This window comes from Bison bison, unplaced genomic scaffold (assembly GCF_000754665.1).
Source record: "Bison bison bison isolate TAMUID 2011002044 unplaced genomic scaffold, Bison_UMD1.0 scf7180017864354, whole genome shotgun sequence".
Classification (NCBI taxonomy): domain Eukaryota; kingdom Metazoa; phylum Chordata; class Mammalia; order Artiodactyla; family Bovidae; genus Bison; species Bison bison.
In genome coordinates this window covers 4,136,056-4,154,628 of record NW_011494926.1, presented here as the reverse complement: position 1 = coordinate 4,154,628, position 18,573 = coordinate 4,136,056, and the positions used below count along the sequence as shown (strand labels likewise).

Genomic DNA, 18,573 nt, shown 5'->3' with positions numbered 1-18,573 from the left:
CTTCCGATCTGTTTGGGGCTACGTGACATGGATCCTGCGTTGGTGGAGGGGAGGGGCAGTGGTGGCACCTGAGTCCCCGAAGCCCATCTCAGTTTACCTTCCAACTCTTGAGAGGGTACCAACTAACCCACTAGTAAGTCCCTGGCCTGAGGGCAAGAGTTCACCGTCTTGTTGAGACTCTGTTCCTAGTTCACTTGAGTGAACTGGCCCAGTTGGGGGTGGGGGGCAGATCTTTGCCCAGAGTATCTCACTTTTCTCCAGGGTTGGGTACAATTACCAACTCACTACCCACCCCTCCCAGTAACGGATTGGAAGCCCATTTAGAGCACATCTGTGTGTACCCTGGCACTTAGGAAAATACCCCATAGAACAATACATGTCTGTAAGAAGGAAGAGAAGGCAGATGGGAAGGGCCAGGAGCAAAAGGGAGTTCAGCAAGCCAGGGTCATGGGGGTGGGGGGCGGTGAGGAGGGGGGCCAAAGGGAAGATCACTGAAGGGGTCTCCTCTCTACCTAAAAAGGAATGCAGATTCGAACAGAAGGGCCTGTTGTCCTCAGGTAGAGCTGGATATCTTGATTCCAGACAGCTGTTTCTCTGAAATCATTTATTTCATCCCTCCCTCATTTACTTTCTACCCTACCTTCCTTCCTCAAATACTTGCTGAGTACCCATCTTGGCCAGGGCAAGACATTGGAGATTAAATGAAGTACAATATTCAGGTATCTGCCCTCTAGGCAGCCTATGAGAGTGGGGTAGCCACAGGTGAATGGAGTGTTTTTTGTGGTCCAGGGCAAGACCAAGGTGCAAATACAGGGAGCTGGTGGGGGATGATGCTTGGGAGAATTAACCTGCCACCTCCCTGCCGGGCCTCAGTTCCAGGCTAGAGAGTGGGAGATGGTGGTGGATCTGCAGGCAGTTCCCTGGATCTTATCAAGCTTTTCCCTACTTTCCCCAGGGCAGTGAAAAGAAAGGGTGGCCAACTGGGGCTCAGTCCATCCACGTCACTGCTTTGTTTTCCAGGTTTGGCGAGTGCAGTAACTGGATGGCCCGTGCCTGAACTAGTGATATCCACATGGGGTCAGAGCCCTGGCATAGAATTCTGGGCAGGGTTTTTTTTTTCCTGTTTAATGACCAGCACAGATTCCCTCCTCCCCCATCTCAAAGCTTTGCATTTTATCAAGAGGGAGGTAATGAATGCACAGCTATTGATTTCCAAGGAATTTCTGCCCCCAGGGACAGGGAGTCTATCATCTGGATCAGAGACACATTTCTTTCCCTCATTAATTAATTTTCTCCTCCTTCTTTGGCAGGCCCCACTTCACGTTTCCTTTGGCAGCGCCTCTTTCTCCAGCTCAGGGAGCAGACGTTGGTAGGTGGGAGTGAAGACCGGCGGGAGAGAAGCAGCGCAACGGGCCGGGGGGTGAATGCCCCCCGCCTTTGACCACCCCCTCCCCACACACTCCACAGCTGCCACCCGCGGGGCAGCCTTTCTCTCTCCAGAGGAGCGCGGGGACAATCTGCCCCTACCTCCCCCCACCTCCCCCCCGCCCCCCGCCCCGGGGTTGAACCCGATTTATTAATCCACGTCCAGGGACGGGGATGGGGGTGGGGGCGGTCCTGAGGGATGTCCACTGGAGTGGAGATTGTGTGTGTACAAGGGGAGGAGGTCGGACCCCACGTTCTTGCCCAAACCCGGGGAGCTGGGCCAACCTGCAAGCCCGGGCGCCCCCAGAGGGAGCTCTGCTCCTCGCAGATCAGGGGCGCCCCGTTTCCGCTGGGCTCCTGCCCAGAAACTCGGCCCATTCACCGCGCAGCCAGCGCCCTGCGCGGGGGGAAGTCGCCAGAACCCGGAGTTGGCCGGCTTCCGAGGCCTCCTGGCTTGTCTTCAGCGATGAGGCTGAACTGGTCAGCAGGGAAGTGGCAGGCCTAGAACTGGGGGGTCGGGATCGGTCCTTGGAGGAGGGAATGCACTTGGGCCTCAGACCCCCTCCCCCTCCGACACCGTCTGTTCGAAGGGTGGGACAGAGGAGGGACTCTTGCCGGACTTTTGCGTCCCCTCCGGGCGGCGGTGCGAGCGCCAAGCCTGGGCTGCTCTGACCCAGGGCCTCTCTACCCCTCGCGCATCCCGGCCCAGCCTTCTGGCCCGCCCGGCCCGCTCTGCCAGCCAGGCGGTCCTGGGCGGTTGCCCAGTCCTGTGCCACCCCCGAGGCCCAGCCCAGCTCAAGGCGCAAGTCCATAGCCAGGCTCTCGTTGCTAGAGCATGTAGATTTCCCGAAGGCCTCTTCCTTCCTTTTCTACCTCCTCTCCCACCTGCACCCAGGCCGCTTGTCTCGCTCGGTCCCAAAAGGCCGTGGGTGAGTTATTGAGGCCCGTGATGATCAACTCCTGTAAAGCTCCGGGCTAGGACCCGCGGCGGAGGTTCTCGAGGAAGCCGATGGATAACCCACTGCTTTCATTCCTCTGGCCGTTTAATTCAAAGGCAACGTCCGTTGGGAACATTGCGACCACCCCACTCTCTTGATACACTTGCGACCTGGGTGATGAGGCAGTAAAGTTCACTGCTGGTCATTATTACTCTTAGCCGTTACATTTGTAGATATCCATGTATATATACCTCCACCCTAACCCCTCGGTGGACTTAAACCCACCTACCTTGTGAAAGCCCTAAGGATGATGCATGACCGCGTCTCCGTCCTGACAGGGGCCGGCCTTCCCCTCCCGCTAGTTGCCAGAACCAGTTTCGCTCTCCGAGTGACAAGGGTGGGACCACTAAGCTTGGTCACAGGGCCCCTGGGGTTTAGGTCCCAAGGGAAGCAGACCTCCCCCGCCCCGGCCCCTTCCGAAAAGGGAGATCGCTCTGGTCAGAGAAGGGGCTTCGAGGTCTCCTGGTTAAGAACAGCAGCGAACCCATCAACTCTACAGTAGACACCCGCTTCCCTGACCCCACGCGACGAGATGGAAGTTGTGTCGCCTTCCTGTCCCCGGAGAGCCGCCGGCGCAGCGCTCCTACCCGAACGCGCGCTTGCGCGAGCTAAACAAAACCGGAGGACCCCAGCCCCCGGCGAGTGCAGTTCCGGGGACGGAGAGACGAGCGCCCATCGCACTCCGCAGGCTCGGCTCTGATTGCAGGAGCGGGATTCCCAGGAGGGTCCCAACGCCGCGGAGCAGAGCGCTAAGCCGAGTGCGCACGCCGAGGTGCGGAGCTGGGTCCTGCCGCCCGGCTCCAACGCTCGCCCGCGCCGTCGTCAGCCGCCCCTCCTCCCCGCTGCCTGCACAAATCAAAGCCCCTTGCGAGGGACTGGGAAATAGTTGCCTTGTCATGTAACACATTGCCCTGATTTATTATAAAATTTTAACGAAATCATGCATATTTTAACAGTCTTTAATCACTGCATGAAAATTTAATTCATGGACTGTAGCGCGTTTAAATAAATGAAGTGTTAATTCATTAGGATTAATTAATTTGTTAAAGGATTGTGTGCAAGGTTAAGGTGGAAAGAAAACTCTTTGTTGGTTTCGCGTCTTAATCGCCAGGTTTCGCGAGTAGTAATAAAATGAAAGGAATCCTCAGCGCGTGTCCCTTCTTTGGGTGGATCCTGAACGGGAGCCTCTGAGAGCGCCCTCAAGAGCGCGGGAAACTCGAGCTGGAGGGGCGCGGGCAGGTCTGTAGTCCCGAGAACCTGGGGGAGGTGGGGGAGCGTCACTGGCTTCAAGAATCCGGGAAGGAGGGGTTCGCCGGAACCAGAGGAAAGAAAGCGGGATCGCAGCCCAGACAGACGGGCCAGACCTCACCTCCCCACCCCCAGCACAAAGATGACCCGGTGAGTGAAGCGAGGTCGCGCCTTGCGGCCCTCGGAGCGCCAAGCCTCGGCTTAATGGACAGATGATGGCCCAGCCCTGCCACCTCCTGAGCCTTCCAGTGCCCAGGGAGTCACAGTCTCGCCGGCAGGCCGCCGGTTCTGGCGGCGAGGGCGAGCCTGGAGTCCCAGGGGACGCGCAGAGGAGGCGGACCAAAGCCAAACTTGACAGCGCAGGCTGAAGCAATCGGGAAGCCTTTGTCCATCAGGAGCCCTATTAGGGTTTCTTCAGCACCTCTTTTGAGACGTCTGAGAAATAGGCGCCCACTTGCAGGATAGTGGATACACACGCAAAAGTAGATGTTCTCTTCTGCATCAAACTCTCATCCATCCTTAAAAGACCCAATACAAACAGCACTTCGGAAGCCACCAGGTTTCCTCTCTGCTCCAGGCTATCCCCGGCGCAGACACTTTTGTACTCACCAATGTTATATAAGAATTAGAGTGAGCCAGACCTAGGTTCTCTTTGGTATATTCCTATGTGAAATCCTTTCCTTGGGGTATTGGATCTTTACATCCTCAAATTATGTGTCACACTAGGCGCACACTTCTACACATTTGGGTAATCCAACTAACATTAGAGAGGATCTACTTCCTGTTACGGAGAAGGCAATGGCAACCCACTCCAGTACTCTTGCCTGGAAAATCCCATGGATGGAGGGGCCTGGTAGGCTGCAGTCCATGGGGTCGCTAGGAGTCGGATATGACTGAGCGACTTCACTTTCACTTTTCACTTTCGTGCATTGGAGAAGGAAATGGCAACCCACTCCAGTGTTCTTGCCTGGAGAATCCCAGGGACGGGGAGCCTGGTGAGCTGCCGTCTGTGGGGTCCCACAGAGTCGGATACAACTGAAGCGACTTAGCAGCAGCAGCAGCAACTCCCTGTTAAGACAAAGCAGACCTAGGAATGTACTTAGTTTCAAGAAGTGGAGCTTCAAAGGCATTCTAGACTGCCTCTGTCATAGCAGACTGATCAACCAAGCCTAAGCTTCAGATGGGTTCTTAAAAGAAAACTGCAACTTAATAGATGCTTCCTCTCTGAGTGGGGTTCCGAGAATTAGGCAATAAATGTTCACTATGCACTCTGAGATCATTGCTTAAAAGGTTTTCTCTCTGCCAAGTATTATTAAAAGGATCGGGTTACATCATGATAGGCAAAGACTGTGGTAGGACTCCCTAGAATAGGAACAGAGACCTTCTTATGAGGCCTCAGGAAACCCTTCTAATCTAAAAGGCCAAACTCCATGAAATAAAACTGTTCTCTACTTACGTCATTCACAGGTACAAAAATGAGGGGGGAAAATTCTAGTGCATGAATTACACTTTGAATAATTGAATACCATTCAAGTATATAGAAACAAGTTCCTGAAACAGCTTAAGAATCAAGACCAAATTTCTTCCCTTGTTCAGCGGTACCATTAGAGGTTTCAAACCAGTGTAAATATGAGTTTATAAGAACACACAGCAGATTTGATATTAAGGGGCTATATATCTTAATGTCTGCCATTTTAGGTCTCAGTTGATCCATTAAAACAGGAAAAAGACATATAATTTTGGATGGGATGGAGATTTTAAAAATTAAAAGATAAACACTAAAGGTCATGTCAAAAAAATACCTAGCATCTTGCCACATTTGCTTAGCCATAGCATTTTAAAGAGATGAGCAGTCAAAAGGTACTGTTTTTATAAGGACATGAAGTGATGTGTCTTTTCCCTTTACCACTTGCACATCTTTTTCAAACATAGCCTTAGTGCTATTTTGAAATTCATCTAAATGTCAGAGTTAATGTGAATCTTTATAAACTTAAAAGTGGCACACACACAATCCCCATCACTGAGCTTCCATTTAGGAGCAGCCTTAGATCCAGGGCACAGGCAGGAATTAAATGCTACTTGAAAAGAAACATGCTAATACTTCCAAAATACTACTTTAAAAAGAATCCTTGGAAATTTCAAATCCACTCATCCTTTGGCCTGCAAATGTGAGCTCCCGTGCATCTGATGCTTGAGGGATGAAGACTATAAGCTCTGGAGTCTGAGGCCCAGCTCCAGGACAGGGTTCTAAGCCCATTCTAGCTGTGTGATCACTAATTCTCAATTCACTTATTGGTAAACTGGAGAAAATTCTTGGCTCACAGAGTTTGAAAAGATTACAGAAGACAGAGGCTAGCAGAGTATTTGGTATCAGTAAAAGGTAGGTTTTGTTTGTTTTGAGTGTGTATATACAATAGGTATATTTTAAAATGGGACTGGGCCTCCCTGGCGGCTCAGTGGTACAGAATCCGTCTGTCAACGCAGGAGGCTCGGGTTCAATCTGTGGGTCAGGAAGTTCCCTTGGAGAAGAAATGGCAACCCACTCCCGTATTCTTGCCTGAAAAATCCCATGGACAGAGGAGCCTGATGGGCTACAGTCCATGGGGTTGTAAAAGAGTTGGACGTGACTGAGTGACTAAACAACAAAATGAGACTACCATATCTGTCATGACATTTGAAATTATGGTAAAGAGGTTAGGAGTACAAAAGTGTCATTAAAATCAAATCCTTCCGATTATTTCCTTTAATTGAGTAATGTCAGGTTATTTTAATATGATACATGAGACAGTGTTTTGGAGAGGATGAAGCAGTGTTTCTGAAGCAGCTGGGAAACACTCCAGCCCAAGAGAGACACCCTCACCCCCATTAGGCATTAGTCAATTAGGCTACACACTCTGCATTTCCATGACACAGTGTCAGTTTGTATTAAAAACTAACACACTCATGGTGAAAAATAAAAAAATTACAGACAGAATTAGAGTGAGGTTTACCCCCAAGTTTACTCTATTCAGAAAGATTTTAGATTTCTACATTTAATATAATTTCAAATGCATATCCACATTGTCAAAGATATTTAAATGGCAGTATCTATGAAAGTTTATCCATTAACGTGAAGATTATCAGAAAGACAAAGTCATGCACAAATACTTATTAGAAAAAATATGATAGAACAAAAATTATACTTTACAGTAAGCCTTTTATGTGTGGGGGGAGGGGCGGTTCTTATTACTTCTAAAAGCAAAGGTCATGATTTTCCAACTCATAAAAATGATTTTTTTATACTTCTATGGTTTCATTGAATCCTGAGTCAATTATAACAAAGGTCAGCAAATTTCTCTGTAAAAGGCCAAATAGTAAATATTTTAGGCTTTGTGGGCCATAAGGTCTCTGCTGCAACTATTCAGCTCTGCTCTACCAGTGCTAAAGCAGTCCTATCAGACAAAATGTAAAACGTGTAGCTGTGTTCTAACAAGACTTTGTCTAGAAATATTGAGATTTAAACCTCATATCATTTTCCTGTGTTATGAAATATTCTTTGGATTTTTTTTTATTTCCAAAGTTCTTTTATTAAAAAAAAAAAAAACATTAAAAATGTATAAAACATTTTTGGTTCACAGGCCTTTCACAAAAACAGGCACAGGCCAGAACTGGGACCACTGGCCACAGTTTGCCAACCCCTGTATAATAAGAGCAATACAATAAAAAATGCTAAGTTGTACTGGTCTTTGTAGGCTAATTCAACATGGGACAACATCAAGGATTACAGTGTTTATGACATCCTTTATTCAGTTCACATAGAAAAGCATGCAGTATTAATGTAAAACAGTACAGTATTAATGTAAAATGTTCAGTGCACATTAGATAAACAAGTCATTAACATACAAACCATTTTTAAAGGCCTATCCGGGCATACCAAACATGTTTAGAATATACCTTTTAAGAACCTAAATTAAAAATTGTGCTTAGCTCACCTATTCTCACCCTCCTCTCAACACTCTTCATGAAAAACCATCTTTTTTCTGTCCTACATAAAAGATAATCTTTTAGCCAACTGCAACTTCTTTTTCTTAAGTAAGTAAAACAGTGCAAGCAAGACTGCTACCATGCATACAGAGTTTCCATAAAGAACAGTAACATGCAAACAAGAACTTTACCACGCCAAAGAAAGCTCCCCTGGGACATAAGTGGATCAAGAACTTGGCAATGAGTGCTTTTGCACCTGTGTATCTGAAATAATGAAAAGCTACCATGTTTAATCTTCTCCAAACCCAACTGTTCCCTAACTTCTTGCTAAAGTAGGCAAATTTCTGACTTTCAACACACACAAAAAGATAAAAGAATGAAAGCTACCAGACATAAAACAAAATGCATTCTCTCTTACTAGCAACACATTTTCACAAAAACTGGACAAAACACATTGTTAAAAATGCAAACATTTATGTAAAACCTAAAAAAAAAAAAAAGCCAGTGAGTACTGGACTAAGGTTTGAGTGCTGTTTCTCCATCGTGGCCTTGAACAGGGGTGCCATCGCCTTCTCCGTGAATAAAAGTTAGACTATCACTAAACATAAATAAAAAGGGGCAGGAAAAATAATTTCCACCCTAGGAAGCTTTAAAGAAAACTGTCTTATGAACAGTATTTAGACTGCACCAAAGCTTTTATTTAAGAAATCCAAATTCTGAAGATAACTGAGGCTTACTAATAGGTCATTGTATCCGAATAGATGAATCAAGATTCAAGAAAACAAAATATACCCAAACCAGACACAAAAGGAACCCTCTCCCTAACTTCTCTGGTCAAAAAGATCCCTAAATGAAAATGAAAGACTAAACTCTTCAAAATGAACAAAAGTATCCAGGGTACAGGCTAATCCACCATTCTGACTTGACACCTGACTAAAGATTATCAATTCAAAATTGTACAGAGCTTTTATGAGGGGGAAAAAAAGTAACTTTAAAACCTTATATTCCTCTCAGGACAAAAACATAAATGACATTGTCAACTTTTAGTTGCTTTTGATGGGCTGGCATTGGAAAGGCTGCTCTGGATTTTTCTTTTTGCTGATTGATTCACATTTTTATTCCTTTTTTCAGGCACAAAAGAAGTAGACCAAGGAGACTGAAGGTGGGTATGAAGACCAGGCATCTCTGAGGACATCTTAAACAAAGATGACCCAAACCTCTGATCTTCAAATAGCCGGTTTGTACTGCTTAACAAAACACCCTGGGAAAACTCAGTTTGAAACAAACAACTTGGTGGTTTGATTTCATTGGTTCCTGGGTTCGAACTGGAATGGAGTGAAAAATCTTCATTCATTTCTTGGTCAGATGGAGAGAGGAGAAAAAAAGAATTGGGTTTCCATTCATTTCCATTTTCCAACTGATCAGTAGTTAGAGAACCTTTAGAAAGGTTTGGTTTAGTTCTTTCTTCCAACTTATCTGTTTCCTCAAGGAATTCACTGCACTGAGATGACTTTGATAACCCATCCAAGTCCAGCGACTTAAAACCGTTATTACAGGGGCTCTTGCTGTTGTCTGACTCTGACATCATTGAATCCAGCTCCGAGATTTTGTCAAGGTAAGCTGCATCCATTGATGCTTCGCTGGATGTTCTTGTCCGATTCATTTCAAAAGAGCGGAGGGAATTCAACCTCTTGGATAAACACGAACCTGGTTTCTCACTCAATTTTGAAGAAATTTCTCCAACACAATTTGCTATTGTGTTCTCCTCTGAGTTTTCAAAGTCCAAGCTGGGGGCATAGCTTGTGGAACAACAATCCCAAAACCCTGTCTTCGGGGAAGTAAAACACTCTGATTTCTTTTCACTCTCACTTCTATCATCTTCTGAAGAATCTTTATTACACACATTTGGAGAATCACAGAACTCATCAAACATCAATTTTCTGAGATGGTTTGACTGCTTTTTAGAACCTCCTGCTTTGACTACAGAGCTCTCTCTATTATCTGGCGTATTGAGCTGAAGACAGCTAAGGGACAAAGGAGCACAGGAAGCTGGTAGATCGTAGAGTTCTTCATCTTTGTAGGGCATGCAGTCACTTGGCTTATTTCCCCATTCTCTTTCCAGATAGGTATCCATACTTGTATCTGTCACAGTGAGCATTGTTTCCACTCGCTTCTGATACAGGTCTTGGTTCTTAGAACAATTTGGTTCTGTTTTGCTGGTGCCTTCCTGCCTGACAGAACTGCTAGAAGGTTTTGCCAGGTGAGAACTCGAAGTGGCTGAGCCAAGCTGCTTTCTGGCACCATCACCTTGGTTCTTGGATGCCATATCCTCCTCGGTGCCTTTGCTCCCCTTGCCGTCTGTAGAAAGTGCTCTCTGACAAATGGCATTCATCGCTTCCTTCTCGTCACTTGAATTCTTCAGCTGTGTAATTTGAGACTCCAGTTCCTCTATATATTTATCGCTTCGTTCCAGCGCTTTCTTGAGACGATTGGTTTCACGTTCATACTGCTCTACTTTGGACTGCAGAGCAGCTACTGTAAACCTTCCAAACCTGCAAGGAATGGAAGGATAGTTAACTTTACAGTTTAAGCTTTCTTCTTTCTAAAGTTTAAGAATGCAAACTGTCCCCACCCATCCTAATTTCATGTAACAGTGACATTTCAGACTGCTCAATGAAGAGGATAAGAGCAAGGACAGATATAGTATCTTCAAAAGAGGGTTCCCCCATTGATGTAATTACAAGCATATGATAATAACAGGAAAGACCTAATAGGATACTTCTGTGGTCAAATCACGCTAGTGCTGACAGTGAGGCGGAAACTTGCTGATGATTTCCCTCCCCAAGTGCTGGCACTGTCAATTCAGCTCATATATGCATGAAGAGTTATACCCTAAAACAATGGCAAAGATTTATGATAACATTTGAACAGTGGTCCACATCTTGAAATATTTACATTCAATCATTTTCCTATCGTACAGCAGTGTTTTACAATACATTTCTTATACAATGTCACCTTGTCAAACATAAAATACCAATTTGAAATTCAGAAATCTTAGCAGTTCCAGCAGGGAGTGGTTTTAAATACTTATTTGGACCCTTTCAATTACATCTACCCTTGATCTGAAGTTTTCACTTGGCCTTTCTGAATACTGGGCTTTAACTCATTTCAGCTCTACTTATTTTTGGCATTTTACAACCGTGTGGGACATCAATCTCATTTCTTCTAACTTTGAGATACAAAGTCAGTGCTTGAGGTTCCAATGTAATACACAATAAACATTTTCAGATTTTCTGAAAAGTATAAGAAAAAGAACACAACAGTAATTCACTCCTCTCACTTGGGATTATCTTGTGTTCACTATTTCCTTAAGAATGAGTACTGGGTTTGGCTCAGAAAGCAGTTTTTGAGTACCAAATGTATGGCTGGTGGTATATTTGGAGCTGATGATAAAATCATTGGTAGGACTGTCCAGCTCCAAGGGACATAAAATATCTACCATAAATTCTATCTGATCTGGCCACCAAGGAAAATCCCATCTTTCAGGAAACTGCTTCATAGGAGTCAATAAACATAGGTTTTATATTCTAATCCCATGAAAAATAACTTCTCTCCACAAAAGCGTTTTAAAAGGCTTTTTATTAATCATTTTTTCCAACGACTTAAATAAAGATACATCTTAAAGAATTCAGGGATTGTCTGTTTGGAGCAAGGTACTTGAGAAGGTGATTTTTAAAACTTGTTTTAATCTATGGGTTTATATTTTTCTTTCTTTTTTTCCCTAATTACAAAAATAATTAAAATTAATACAATGTACTAAGTATTAAAAAAAAAAAAAAAAAGGAGAGGGAGTCAACAGTAACTGAGCGACTTCACTTTCACTTTTCACTTTCGTGCATTGGAGAAGGAAATGGCAACTCACTCCAGTGTTCTTGCCTGGAGAATCCCAGGGACGGGGGAGCCTGATGGGCTGCCGTGTATGGGGTTGCACAGAGTCGGACACGACTGAAGTGACTTAGCAGCAGCAGCAGCAGTACCTCTTTGAGTCAACCACTGTATGTTCTATGACTCCCACTCAGCACCCATCAACTCCTCCTAAACTAAAGCCCAATTCATTCCCCAATTCTCCCCTAAAATGATTCCTGCTCTTATACTAAGGGATAAGAATAAGGGCAAAGGTAAATATAGACTCATAAAATCTCAGGATTAGAAAGGGCCTTAAAAGACAGGTTGCTGAATATTCATCTATTCCCTGCAATTAACTGAACTCCTAAAAAAGAGCATACTCCCTTCAACTTCTAAAAATCAAGCAGGCACCATAACAAAAATAAAAGCAACTACAATAAGTAGCCTCCTTGTTTTAAAGACAAAGTTTACGATTACGAGTATTTGGTTAAATCAATGATGGGTGGTTTTCCTTCTTAGCCAAAGAAAAATAATTTTGGTTTGTAAAGGTGGTATTTGACAGAGCGGCAGTTTCTGTAAGAGAATTTTAAAAGGTGAATAAAGATCTTTAAGTTCATTCAGCAAAAATATTTGTGGGGTTTGGGGACTTGCCTGGTTGTCTAGTGGTTAATTAAGACTATACTTTCAATGCAGAAGGTATGGGTTCAATCCCTGGTCAGGGTCCAAATACCCTGCACAGCTTAGTCAAAGAGCTAAAAAAACAAAACAAAACTGTGAGTTCCTGACTGTAACTACTCTGGCATAATCAAACCCACATATTTTTTAACAGATAAACTGTGCAGCATGTTTAGTTAATGCAAACAGCAAAAGTGACAGTCTTAAATTTGCTTACCAAGATAAAACTTTTTTCTTATGCAACTTTAATAATAAAACTATCCTCAGATGAAATATCAATAACCTCAGACATGCAGATGACACCACACTTACAGCAGAAAGCGAAGAACTAAAGAGCCTCTTGATGAAAGTGAAACAGGAGAGTAAAAAAGTTGGCTTAAAACTCAACATTCAGAAAACTAAGATCATGGCATCCAGTCCCATCACTTCATGGCAAATAGACATGGAAACAGTGACGGACTTTATTTTTGGGGGCTCCAAAATCACTGCAGCCATGAAACTAAAGGATGCTTGCTCCTTGAAAGGAAAGTTATGTCCAACCTAGAAAGCATGTTAAGAAGCAGAGACATAACTTTGCCAACAAAGGTCCATGTAGTCAAAGGTATGGTTTTTCCAACAGTCATGTATGGATCTGAGAGTTGGACTATAAAGAAAGCTGAGTGCTGAAGAATTGATGCTTTTGAACCATGGTGTTGGAGAAGACTCTTGAAAGTCCCTTGGACAGTAAGGAGATCCAACCAGTTCATCCTAAAGGAAATTAGTGCTGAATATTCATTGGAAGGACTGAAGCTGAAACTCCAATACTTTGGCCACCTGATGCAAAGAACTGAGTCATTTGAAAAGACCTTGATGCTGGGAAAGAATGAAGGTGGGAGGAGAAGGGGACAATAGAGGATGAGATGGTTGGATGGCATCACTGACTCAATGGACATGAGTTTGAGTAAGCTCCGAGAGTTGGTGATGGACAGGGAAGCCTGGTGTGCTGCAGTCCATGGGGTCACATTGGACACAACTGAGCAACTGAACTGATCCTCAGATAAGGAAAAAAAATCAAATCAAAATTATTTGATTTTAAATCATTATTTGATTTAAAATCAAATAATTTTACTAGATAGTAAATCAGCTATTCCCATAGGATGTCCTTGGGGACTCAGTAGTGACAAATAAGGAATGTTTCCCAAAATATTAGCAGCTTCTTATTCTAACTTCGGGAGTTGGTGAGGGACAGGGAGGCCTGGCGTGCTGCGATTCATGGGGTCGCAAAGAGTCGGACATGAGAGTGACTGATCTGATCTGATCTGATTCTAGGTTTTAGCCTGAAATTCAGATATAATGTCATTTTATGATGCTATATTTGATGATGCCCCTCATTTGTTATTATTTTGTTTTTTTAAAAAGTTAGTTAACAAATGTTCTGAGTTGAAGTCAAAATGATAGCCTAAGTGTATTTTTTGTATTACTTTGGAGAGAAAGCCAAAGTGCATGAGAACTAACAACAGAGGCCAGCAACAAAGCACATCTGAGAGGGACAAGCAACCAGGAGTCACTGATGGAGCTGCTGTTTTCTAAAAGGTCACTGCCCTCAATTCTCCAAAGTTCTACTTCAATACTTCATAATACTTTGAATAGTCAGACCTTTTTTCCATGTTAATAAAGACCCTGGGCTGGTGGGCAAACCAAAAGATTTAAGTCAATGAACTGATCAACTAAATTAATTGATCCATGTAGTTTATCTGTTTTCTGTCTCTCTTTCTCATTAGAATATAAGCCCCAGGAAAGCAGGAATCATGGTTAGCTCCCTAGAACACTCCTTGGTCACAGTAGTTTCTCATTAAATATTTCTTGAATAAATGTTATTTTCTTACTTTAAGATACATTAATGCTTTACATCAAGACAGAGCCAACACCATAGGTCCTTGGGCCTCTTTTACATGTATTGTGAGTCACTGTATTAGTAAACTAAATGTTCCATATATCTGACTGTTTATTTCCTTTTTTTTCTACTGACACCAAGAAAAGCAAGAGAATGAAATACCAGTAGGGTTCTTATTATACAGGCTTGCTGTTCTATACTCCATTTAAAATAACTTTCCACTTTCACCTTAGGAAGAGAATGAAAACACATGAGACTTCTGACATATTTTTAGCTTACCCTGCTGCTGCTGCTGCTGCTGCTAAGTTGCTTCAGTCGTGTCCGACTCTGTGCGACCCCACAGATGGCAGCCCACCAGGCTCCCCTGTCCCTGGGATTCTCCAGGCAAGAACACTGGAGTGGGGTGCCATCGCCTTCTCCTTAGCTTACCCTAGATACTGATATTAAATTTGGCAAAAGACAGTTTACTTGCTCATACAGAATAACAATTAGAGATGCATAACTGATGCTATACTTCCATGGAAGAAAACAATGAGGATAAGAGCTTATTTAACTTGGGTTTTAATACTTCCTTATTCTCTAATTCCAGATATTTCCAGAGTACATAACATTAAATGAATCAATGCCAAGGCAAGCTAGAGGGATTTCTAAAAGGGATTTCTAAAATCATTTACCATACTTCCTTTTCCTGAGCAAATTTCAAAATAGAGTATTTTTATAAACATTCCATTAGAGACCAAAGGCTTTGATTTTCAAAGCAGCGGTGATGGCCAAAGGCTTCATTACGTCAGAGAAAACAGAAAGCAGTTTGGGAGCTGCATCTGATATCAGAAGTATGTTTTGCTAGAATCTAAGTAGTTTAAGGGATTTTCCCTCTTGCAGCGTTAACTGATGTACACATTCTGGCTGAGGGCTCTCCTCTCCAAAAAACAACAGAGGTACAAGAGTGTTCCTGTCCCTACTAGAAGTAAGAGAAATGAAAGTCCTACTGGTTTGACCTCTGTGGTATTATAACTAGAATAAGGGCATCTCTAATAATGAAAAAGTCCCAAGACCAAATTTTCTCATAGCTCATCACAAAGGAGGAAAAGAATGTGTTTGAAGGGGTGAGAAGAAGTAAATATGGTAAAAGAATAAATGCCAGAACCAGGTGTGAAATGAATGAACCTCTAGAGCTCTGTGGCCATTAACGAGCTGTGAAACTTGAGTGAGTGACTTTGCCTCTCTAGTTCTCCATGGTAGTCTGAACAAAACGGATTAATGCAGCAAGCCCAGTAGGTTGCCAAGACCACCAAATTTCAGAAACATCTTCTTGAGGAACAAGAGAGGCTCTGGGGAAGTGAGCCCCTCTGCCTCAGGTACCTTTGATTTTATATCTTTTCCTAACTTGGCACCTGAGCTAAGAGTGAAACAAAGTAAAAGCAATCTTTGGATCTGGGCCAGCGTTTGTGATCCAGCCAATCTGTGACCAATCGGCTCATTTCTTTCCAAGTTTGAAAGTGACTGTGCACGTGTTACCCACTTCACACACAGACAATAAAACAGAGCTGTGCAGTGACATGACATTTTTACAGAAATGGAAACTCAAAACACAAAACTGGCCAACAAAGATGAGATGTAGCAAACAAATCGTAAAGTGATTAATGCTAGTAGTCAGTCAGTCAATTGAGCTGCTCAGCTGTGTCTGACTCTTTGCGACCCCATGGACTTCAGCACACCAGGCTTCCCTGTCCATCACCAACTCCTGGAACTTGCTCAAACTCATGTCCATTGAGTTGGTGATGCTAGTAGTAAAGTTAGAATCAAATGGAAATATAGAGAAGAATAGCTGACCGTAGGAATGCTGAAACTGTTGCTATTGAAGAAAACCTAGGTAAGCCAGAGGAACTGGGAAAGGCAAACTTACTGACTCAAACTTAGGAATATGACAATTTGTTGAAGTGTCAGAAAAATTACTGCCTTTATTATCATAAGCTATATGATAAGAAGGCAAGCACAATTCAAATTATTATCCATAAGTTTTCAATAAAGAAATGACATTCCAATTCTCAATGCTTCTATATATAATTCATTGTACTATATAAATATTAAGTACTAAATAGATATCAGTTTTACTATTTTTTCATCTTTATATACATTTATAGAGATTCAATGTTTTGATAAAAGTATTAAAGTTTATAGAACAATGTGATTTTTCTCACTGATTATTAAGATTGCTTTGCATGGTTTTAGGTTCAGTGGTCATTTTTATGGTTCTGTACAACATGGAAAGTGAGGATTACCTGTACTAAAGTAATGCTTGGTATGTGGGAAAACCAAGTAAACTTAAGTGAGTCTCAGCAATTGGTTTTTAGAGAACTATTACACATACCTAAGAAAAAATGACCCAGTCATAGAGCAAATTTTATTGTAGTGCTGCCTGGCTACATAGCTGCAGTTGCATACCTTCTCATCCCTTGACTTGCAGAGATATCAGGCAAGTATCTTCTTCACTTTAAACATGGAGGAAAGGTAGAGCTTCAGGAGAAAAAAACTTTCTATTGTTCCCTTTCCTCAGTATATTCTCATAAAGCATGATGTGTGAGCTGGAGATTCCTTAAGTCTGCAAATGCCTCTCTTTGATTCAGTTCAGTTCAGTCGCTCAATCGTGTGACTCTTTGTGACCTCAAGGACTGCAGCATACCAGACTTCCCTGTCCATCACCAACTCCTGGAGCTTACTCAAACTCATGTCCGTCCATAGAGTTGGTAATGGCATCCAACTATCTCATCCTCTGTCGTCCCCTTCTCCTCCTGCCTTCAATCTTTCCCAGCATCGGGGTGTTTTACAATGAGACAGTTCTTCACATCAGGTGGCCAAAATATTGGAGTTTCTCTTTGATTAGATGTAACTTAAGTGAGTAGTGTGTAATAGGAGCTCCTTGGGACCTGAGTTTGGCTAGAAGCAGGAAGGAAAGGAGAGGTCCCAGCATGTGCTTTGCCATGCGCATGTGTGGAGAGGATGGGGAGGGGTATATTCCAGGGAAGGCGCACAGGGAGGGCCAGCACTGAGGCAGCTCCAGACTGTATCTGCTGGTGGGGGCCTTTCTCTCACCCGCTCCCAAAGACCTGTCTGTGTGTGACCCACATCTATTCTCATCCTTCTGGGTGTAACGGCAGGACTGGGGAGAGTGTTCTGTCTTTAAACTACAAGAGAAGCTTTGGGAAGTGCCCTAGACATTTTCAGCCACTGCTGAACTCAATGACTTGCCAGGGTTTCCTCAAGAGAGTTTTCTCTGTTTAAAATGAAAGACTCAGTTATGAAAATGCTACATTCATTGAGACTTTGGTAATCATAAAAGTTACTATCTATGGCCAATCCTGTCACAATAGTTGAGTCCACAAAAATTTATTAAGCCACATGAAGCCTACTGAGAGAGAACTGGGAAAAAACCTTCCCTCCTGAGGACTCCAAACAATGTTTCTATTCCCTGGCCCAACATCCAAATAAATAAATAAAAGTGAACTCTGGGGATGGACATTACCAAAAGTGTAACAGGTAAATCTACAGTAGTGTAAGTGACGATTAATGACAATGATGGTGACAGTAACAGCAGCAGTCACAATTTACTAAAGTTTACTTGTGTCAAGTACATTGCTATGTACTTGATATATATTGTCATGTCACCTTTATGAAGCAAGATCTATGTTTCTTATTTTAAGGATGAAAAAACGAGACACTTAAAGCACTTGTCTCTTGTCCCAGGTAATATAGAAACGAAGCAGCAGGAAGCCAAGTCTTTCGAAGTCCAAATACCATGTATGAAACCACGAGATGCCTGAACATGAGATCCCTGCTTAAGTAATATCAGCACCTCTTTATACTATGAGGTAGTAAAAATGCTAGCATGTCTACTGAGTGCCAAGTCTAGCTCTGTTGTAATATTTATTAATACATACATTTGCTAATAGAAATATGGAGAGGAAATAACAAGATGTAGGAAGACATTCAGATCTGAATGCACAAAGCCAATAAACATTTATCAAACATCTATCATGTTCTAGACATAAGTTCAAGAGAATTTTCAAGCTGCCAAAGATCCTTTATTAAAATGGCCTTCCAGGAAACTGTAGCACAGATCAACCTGGCAAATGCCAACCCAAAAAGGGTGACTATTTTAACCAGAGATATATAAACTAAATCTGAACTAGAATCATAAACTGGAAGCTCCATCTTTAATTGTTCTATGTATAAAAAACATACATGATCTTCTTGTCTACCTCATGCACAATCAGCAGGCATTTTCAACTACAAAGAAACAAAGCTACCGATGAAATGAGCAAAATTTTAAATGCAAAAATTTTAGGACCTAAACATCACATAGTACTTACTTACACAGGGGTATAATAGGAATAAAAAACATAAGCTATGCTATACTGCATCTTAGTTTTATCCCCAAACAGAATGTGTTCCAATATTTGCAAGAATTAAAAAAAAAAAAAAATC

General features: G+C 42.9%; 1 protein-coding gene across 1 annotated transcript in view; it reads right to left on the bottom strand.

Annotated features, from left to right (window-relative positions):
* Nucleotides 1–7,431: 7,431 nt before the first annotated feature.
* The window catches only part of RNF219 (ring finger protein 219), a 54,437-nt gene continuing 43,295 nt past the window's right edge, over nt 7,432–18,573 (bottom strand). The window contains exon 11 of the mRNA XM_010855137.1: nt 7,432–10,186. Within this exon, the coding sequence (XP_010853439.1) occupies nt 8,671–10,186 (1,516 nt within the window). The 3' untranslated portion in view covers nt 7,432–8,670. The remainder of the gene's footprint in view (nt 10,187–18,573) is intronic.